This window comes from Anguilla rostrata, unplaced genomic scaffold, assembly GCF_018555375.3.
Source record: "Anguilla rostrata isolate EN2019 unplaced genomic scaffold, ASM1855537v3 scaf0610, whole genome shotgun sequence".
Classification (NCBI taxonomy): Eukaryota; Metazoa; Chordata; class Actinopteri; order Anguilliformes; family Anguillidae; genus Anguilla; species Anguilla rostrata.
Window position 1 is genome coordinate 3,018 of NW_026986087.1, and position 8,407 is coordinate 11,424.

Genomic DNA, 8,407 nt, shown 5'->3' on the forward strand with positions numbered 1-8,407 from the left:
ACCTTTGGTGCTTGGCCCCCTAATAATAATAAAAATTAAATTAGAAGGAATTTCAGTTATATCTGTGAAAGATAAAATATATAGTCTCGGGTAGACACCGGACACAGGAAATTTAGCTCATCTAAATATAACCTTTGGCATGTGGGCAAAACAGGATATAGAAGCCCCATGCTTGTCTCTTCAGTGTATGTTAAAACAGCACTTCATTACAAGCACAAATTAAACCAATTACATGGATTGATTGATTGATTTATTTTATTCGATAATTTATAAAAAGAAAAAAAAACATGCAGCTCAAGCAAGCTTCTCATACACATTATAAAATATAATTTTTTTAAAATAAAAATATACGATTCAATCAACAGTTTAACTTTGACTCACAAGGAATTGCAAATGTTAGAAGTTTTCTTTTTGCAAATTCATTTTGTTAATTCAGTTTCAGAGATTCCCAAACTCAACAGTGTGCTTGAGAAGAAAAATAAATTCTTGGTAACTCTTGATTTTGTTAGTCAAGGTTAATGACAAATGTTGACTAAATCCCAGCCAGTGTTTTAAAATGGTGCTGATAATTAACAGTAAGCAGAATGGCTTATTGATGGTAATATGAGCACACAGTATGGCTGTGTGTAGATTACTATCAGAATAATCCTGTTCCTTGGTCTAATCTTCAATGGATTTGCTTTTGATGCTGATGTCCTTGCTCTCGGTGCTCTGCGATACCCCCTGCTGCCAGCAGGGGGCGCACTTCCTCCAGGCCCGCAGGTACGCACTGCGGATCTTCGGCACCTTGAAGGCGTACACGACCGGATTGACGGCTGAGTTGGCATGCGTGAGGAGGATCCCGATGTAGATGGTGACCAGAGGGACGTCGCCGCCGAAGATCGTCACGCAGTTCATGACGCTCAGCGGCAACCAGCCGACAGCGAAGAGGACCAGCACCAGCAGCAGGGACTTGGCCAGCTTCCGCTCTTTGGCGTAGTACACGTGGGGTTCGGCACCCGGGGCCTGGCTCCTCTGCAGTCGCTTGGAGATGGAGCGGAAGACGTGGACGTAGAGGGCACACATCACCAGCAGGGGGAGCAGCGTGCACCCGAAGAACTGGAAGTAGACCAGGTAAGTCATGGGGATGACGGACACGAACATGCAGACGATGGTGGTGAAGTTCTCCACCACCATCTTGGCCAGGGTCTGGCGGTTGTACCAGCCGAACATGGGCGTGAAACTGAACGCGAAGGCGAGCAGCCAGCACACTCCCACCACGGCCCAGCAGCGCCTCTGCTTGAACCTGCGCTTGTATCTGCAAAAACACAGCAGAACCTGACTCCACACGTTCTCTCGCTCCTGGCCTATGGAAAGTCAGCGGTGCCAAAAAGCCTTAAAAACACCTTACGTTGCATCACGGTTGTTCCTGACCTGTTGACAAGGTAACAACTTGCTATGTCAACAGGGGCAGAAGACTGCACATCTTCAGATGAATAGAACCAATACATCAAATTTTAATGGGTCAAAAATGTACGTTTTGACATGTCTTTTTTTGTGTTGTGTTAAAATACAACACGTTGAGATGATTGAGATGTATGGAAAGCGTTGACCTGCCCATTTTTGCCATGTGAACCTTCAGCTTCCTGTGAAGTCGTCCGATACAGCAGGAGTTATAACCTCTTCTCTAATTCACTAAACCTTTCTGCAGTTCTCATAAAGGAAAAGCTGCATTGCTCGTCTCTATCTATGCTTTTATAAACACAATGTAGGTGAAGTGTGAACACATGCTTTAAAAATAACTGTCAACCAGATGGGCACTGAGAAATGGTGAGAAAAGCTCTTGCTGAAATAGAATGTAAGAGGAAGCGCTCATTGTGACACACTGCCGATGGAACATTGAGCTTGTGCATCAACGAATCTGCGAGAAGGTTAAGTGAGCTTGTGGTGTGTGTCCCAACATTAGAAAAATGTATCCTCCTTTCCTCCACTACCACCTCCTCTCCTCTCCACCGTGCCGTGGAAACAGATCTTTGTGTCCTCCCTCCGTCCCTCCCTCCCTCCCTCCCTCCAGTGTCCCGATATTGGAGGAGACAAGCGAAGCGCACAGAACTGTATTGGCAAGATGGCTTCAAAGCCATCTCCTCTCCTCTTCTCCTTTCCTCCACACAGTTCTGGGTAGGAGTGGTAGTGGTAGTGGGGGAGGGGAGGAAAGGAGGTGAGGAGTAAAGGGATGTACTCGTGAACTTTATGAGCTGCCACAGTTTTAGCAACGGTAAGATAACAAGATAACTTCACTAATCACACCACTCAAACTGCCACCGCAGCCTCAGTTTCCTCTTGCCCCTCTTGCAGTGTAGTATAACAGCTAGGGCCTTGCAACCTAAAGGACACAGGTGAGATTCCCAGGTAGGACGCTGCCATTGTACCAAAGGGCCTAACCTTCCTTCAGTAAATATCCAGCTGTATAAATCAATACTCTATAAAAATGCTAAAGCTGTGTAAGTCACTCTGCGTAAGCGTCTAATATGCGTAATGTGCTGTTAGTGGAGGCCAGTTCTGTTCCTCTGGCAGTTTGTGTTTAGAATGAAATACCTGACACCTTGAGGGCAGAGCAATGGAACACTGTGCGTATATAATTACAGTACAAACGTCCTGATTTATGTAGATTTAATTATGGATACAATAGATGAGAACCAATTTGCTTAGTCAAGGTAAGACTTAACATTCAGCAATATCTGCGAATAACAACAATCAGCAGTACACTTCATACAAAACTTTATACAAAACAAGTATGTCAGCAATATTTTAAATTATGATCTTAAGGCCTGGCAATTTAATTTTGGCCCCTGTAGGGGACATGAGTCTCTGGTCTTAAACTTAAGAACCATATATACTACTATGCTGAAAACTACACTACAAGGGAAATTCTATACAAATAATAATAAAAGTAATATTTTTGAAAATATTTACACAACATGTTTTTTGTTATCCAAGACATTTACACATACATACCTATTATGTCAAAAAAAATTAAAATACCTGAAGTTTTATATTTATTTTTTTTGGTCTCAGAAGGATATGATATGTTTCATTTCTATAACTGGTGACTTATAAATGACACATTGACAAGCTCAGATCCACAGGGGGGCAAGATGGCTCTCCACAGACAATAACAACAAATACAGTAGGTTACATTTTTTACCTAGTCTTTTAGCACAAGCTAGAACTATTTTTCTAAACACATTTGCTCAACAAGTTTCCTGGATTCATTTTATGAATCAATAAATGATTTTGGTTTTCAAAATAATAATAATAATAATAATAATAGCTGCAAGCAGCAATTACGGGGGCCAAGAGATATGGGGCAGGAGATATGCTTGTTCAAAGTTGTCCAAAAACCACACCTATTATAATAATAATAATAATAATAATAATAATAATAATAATAATAATAATAAAAATAATAAAACTAACAATAACAATAGGGTGCCATCGCACCTTTGGTGCTTGGCCCCCTAATAATAATAAAAATTAAATTAGAAGGAATTTCAGTTATATCTGTGAAAGATAAAATATATAGTCTCGGGTAGACACCGGACACAGGAAATTTAGCTCATCTAAATATAACCTTTGGCATGTGGGCAAAACAGGATATAGAAGCCCCATGCTTGTCTCTTCAGTGTATGTTAAAACAGCACTTCATTACAAGCACAAATTAAACCAATTACATGGATTGATTGATTGATTTATTTTATTCGATAATTTATAAAAAGAAAAAAAAACATGCAGCTCAAGCAAGCTTCTCATACACATTATAAAATATAATTTTTTAAAAATAAAAATATACAATTCAATCAACAGTTTAACTTTGACTCACAAGGAATTGCAAATGTTGGAAATTTTCTTTGCAAATTTAGTTTGGCAAGTAAGAGATTTCAGAGATTCCTGAACTCGACAAAGTATTCTTGTGAAGAAAAACAAGACCAGGTCAAAACCTAATACATGGATGGACCGGCCGACCAATGGTGTAACTTCATCACTCACTCAGTCACTCACTCAGTCACAGACATTCACGTTTGTAGGGCTGGCCCCGCTGTTGCGGTCCAGCCAAAAATTATTGATGATAATTCTTGATTTTGTTAGTCAAAGTTAAGGACAAATGTTGATTGAATCCTACCTGATGTTTTAAAATGGTGCTGATTAACAGTAAGCAGAATGGCTTATTGATGGTAATATCGGCACACAGTTAGACTGTGTGTCGATTACTTTCAGAATAATCTCGTTCCTTGGTCAGGTCTTCTATGGATTTGGTTCTGGTGCTGATGTCCTTGCTCTCGGTGCTCTGCGATACCCCCTGTTGCCAGCAGAGGGCACACTTCCTCCAGGCCCGCAGGTACGCGCTGCGGATCTTCGGCACCTTGAAGGCGTACACGACCGGATTGACGGCAGAGTTGACGTGCGTGAGGAGGATCCCGATGTAGATAGCGACCAGAGGGACGTCGCCGCCGAAGATCGTCACGCAGTTCATGATGTTCAGTGGCAACCAGCCGATGGCGAAGAGGACCAGGACCAGCAGCAGGGACTTGGCCAGCTTCCGCTCTTTGGCGTAGTACGCGTGTGATTCGGCACCCGGGGCCTGGCTCCTCTGCAGCCGCTTGGAGATGGAGCGGAAGAGATGTGCGTAGAGGGCACACATCACCAGCAGGGGGAGCAGCGTGCACCCGAAGAACTGGAAGTAGACCATGTAAGTCATGGGCATGACGGACAGGAACGTGCAGACGATGGTGGTGGAGTTCCCCAGCTCGGCCAGGGTCTGGCGGTTGTACCAGCCGAACATGGGCGTGAAACTGAACGCGAAGGCGAGCAGCCAGCACGCTCCGACCACGGCCCAGCAGCGCCTCTGCGTGAAGCTGTGCTTGTATCTGCAAAAACACAGCGGAACCTGAGTCCACACGTTCTCTCGCTCCTGGCCTACGGAAAGTCAGCGGGGCCAAAAAGCCTTAAAAACACCTTATGTTGTGTCGCGGTTGTTCCTGACCTGTTGACAAGGTAACAACTTGCTAAGTCAACAGGGGCAGAAGACTGCACATCTTCAGATGAATAGAACCAATACATCAAATTTTAATGGGTCAAAAATGTACTTTTTGACATGTCTTTTTTTTGTGTTGTGTTAAAACACAACATGTTGAGATGATTAAGATGTATGGAAAGCGTTGACCTGCCCATTTTTGCCATGTGAACAGATCAAAAATAATAGCCATCATGAGAAGTATTTTTAAGGCAATTTGGCACTGTTGGCATTCTGTACTGGACTGGCCTGCTTGTCATGGATGCTCGATATTCATATGCACAAACAGCTTTGGAAAAGATTACCCTCATACTGAGCGGTACCAATAACCATTTTCATCAAGGAGATCATTACACTTAAAATTGAAAGGTTAATCCAATTGAGATTAAGATCTCCTTTCCAAGACAGAACTGGCCAAGAAGGGCAGCAGCACATATACACTATATGATCAAAAGTATCTGGACACCCTTTGGTCAGGGGCTGCTTTTCATGGTTTGGGCTGGGCCAAGGTAGAGGCAAATTGTAATGCAATTACATTCTAGATGATTCAGTGTTTTCAACTATGTGGTAGCAGTTTGGTGAAGGCCCTTTCCTGTTTCAGTATGACAAACCCCAGGGCACAGAGCGAGGTCCATATGGAAATGGTTTTGTCAAGAGCAGTGTGGAAGAACTTGACTGGCCTGCACAGAGCCCTACCCCAACCCCATCCAACACAATTGGGATCATTTGGAAAGCCAACTGGAAGCCACGCCTAATCGCCCAATCAGTGCCCAACCAAACCAATGGTCTTCTGGCTAAATGGAAGCAAATCCCTGCAGCAATGCTCCAACATCTAGTATAAAGCCTTCCCAGAAGAGTGGAGGTTGTTATCGCAGCAAGGGGTGGAACAACTCCATATTAATGCCCATAATTTTGGATGAGATGTTGGATGTTAAGTGGCTACATACATTTGGCCATGTAGTGTCTTTTCAGACACAATAAATTAATACAGTAAAACTCAGATCCAGACAACAGTCATGCTAAAAATGCTATAGAACAAAAGTGCAAAGGAGAAATACAATCGAATTAATGATTTAAATCAGTGACAGTTATCAAATAGACTCTGATACCATGGTAAGAATTGCTAGGTACGAAGTTTAAGTTCCTTTTGCAGGCTATTCCAGGTATAGAGGACATAGTCCGAGCTTTAGAAACAAACACAAACTAGTCATGACGGATGCTGACGTGTTGTGGTGTGGTGGTTAGAGTGCTGGACTGACGATGACTCCATGGTTGTGGGTTTCGATTTCCCGATTTCACTCTTCACTTAACCCATATTCAGGCCCAGCCCGTGGCATAAACGGTCTATGCGGTTGTTTAGGGCCACAACTGCTGGGGGGTGGGCCACACGATCCAATTTTTATCTAAGGTAAATAACGTTATTTTCACAATTACGTCATTCATCCACTATCGCGGAACTAGCGGTAGAAATTTTAAAAGGAATGGCAACCGAACATTTCATAACAATGTAATGTAAGAAGGATTTTACCAAGCGAACCGCCCCCCCCCCCCAAGCTCGACGGAATCCAACAGCAAGCCCACCCCACCCCCACCCCCCCACTCAAACATTTTAGCTTAGGGCCACCGAAATCCCAGGGCCGGCCCTGCCCACATTGCTTAAATGAATACAGCCGTATAAATGGACTGTATGCAGAGAGTGTAAATTATGTAAGCGGATTTGGGTAAGAGCATCGGCTAAATTCCACTGTGTAAAACAAAGGACAAAATCTGTCCTAAATTTGACTTTTTAAACACACATCTCAGTTGTCAAACATTGCCACAATCCTTCATTTTTCAATATTTAAAGGAGCAGGTATTCATCCAAGCGATACGTTCCAGGGAATGTGGGGAACCTTAGTCAGTCAAAATAAACACTGTCTCCCAGGGATTCACTGTCAAATACTGAGCAAACTTAAAATGACATTCCAGTTAAATAGGTATAGTACATATTTCATACCACTCTCTTTAATCAAATGTTAGAGAACAGACCTGGGTGCTCGTTAATCTTTTGGAAGAGTAGGTTTTTTGGAATGTTTTGTTTTTTCTTCAAGATTCTAAGTCAGTGTTCTAGATCACCATTGATTTCAATTACCAGTAGTGATTGTGACATCAGCATCAGAATGTTCTGTTAAGAAAATTCTAATCACAATCTAATCATCAGTGACCTCACACCACACAAGGGACAAGGAATGGGGTGTGCAGCTGAGGAGGGGCTGGCACCCACCTGAGGGGCATCTGCACACGCAGGTGGCGATCCACCGCGATGACCAGCAGCATGAGGATGGAGGCCTGCACCAGCAGGAGGGTCACGCAGCTGAGGAACAGGCAGCTGTCGAAGGAGGTCCTGACCCGGCCGTCCACCAGAACGGCCACGGGGATCGCCACGGCGCCCACCAGGAAGTCCGCCACCGCCAGTGATGCCATGAAGCAGAAGGTGGGCTTACGCAGGGAGCCACTGGCCTGCACTGCCCAGATGGCCAGCAGGTTGCCCAGGCAACACATCACGGCGATCAGCAGCTCCAGCACTATGTACACCGCACCCGTCACACTGTCCATGGTGGGGGAAGAAGTTGCTTATTCTTCTGTAGCTGCAGAAGAAGTGCGTCTGTACATCAGCTGCTGCTCAGAGCCACTGTGGCTTTGAAAAAGCTCCACAGAACTGTGAGCTAGACGTCATTGACCGCGATGCATTTGTACGCTGTCTGAATTTCCGTTCATCAATTATGAGTCATCATAGAAATAATGTTGTGAGGTAAGGTATACATATTTAGAACTGAATTCCAGATAATATACTTTCATTTTACTTTATAGAAGCAATATATTCAGTTTCAGAGTTCAATATTAAATATGGCCACAATGAAAATTTTCAAAACATTTCTGTTATCCTTGGTTAAATCTTTTGAAAAGTACTTATACTTCAGTCTGTGATGAATTATGCTGTTAATGTTTAGGTCAACGACATGAAATACATGTTACAAGCTAATAACAGCTTAGGCCACAACAGTGAACCGCAGGTGAATTAAAAATATATGCATGACCTTAATTGTTGCTATTTGGAAAAAGTACTTTCAATAGATTTGTTTGATCGGTTCAGTTAGTTTTTATTATTGCTGTAATGTTTTTTATTTGAGTATGTATGGGAAGACACTGTATACACAGTATGTGTACCATTTAATGCTTTTAGTCTTTAATGAAGGAAATAACGCAAGCTAAAGGACGTTAAAGAATAAAAATACTAAAGTAAGTGCAGTAACACCAATGTTTCCCATACATTGACTTTATCTGGGCAGCCCACCCAAATAGATCAGTCCCATGCAA

At 43.0% G+C, this 8,407-nt stretch overlaps 2 protein-coding genes across 2 annotated transcripts; both read right to left on the reverse strand.

Annotated features, from left to right (window-relative positions):
- Nucleotides 1-439: 439 nt before the first annotated feature.
- LOC135246635 (adenosine receptor A3-like) lies at nt 440-1,397 on the reverse strand. Its single transcript, XM_064319996.1, has 2 exons — nt 1,391-1,397; nt 440-1,346 (listed from the first exon to the last, which is right to left on the reverse strand). The coding sequence occupies exons 1-2, from the start codon at nt 1,395-1,397 to the stop codon at nt 661-663; spliced, it is 693 nt and encodes a 230-aa protein (XP_064176066.1). The 3' UTR covers nt 440-660.
- A 2,831-nt stretch (nt 1,398-4,228) lies between these two features.
- On the reverse strand, nt 4,229-7,648 carry LOC135246636 (adenosine receptor A3-like). The gene is made up of 2 exons (XM_064319997.1): nt 7,314-7,648; nt 4,229-4,904 (listed from the first exon to the last, which is right to left on the reverse strand). Exons 1-2 carry the CDS (start codon nt 7,643-7,645, stop codon nt 4,229-4,231), a joined length of 1,008 nt encoding a protein of 335 aa, XP_064176067.1. The 5' UTR covers nt 7,646-7,648.
- Between the last annotated feature and the right edge of the window lie 759 nt (nt 7,649-8,407).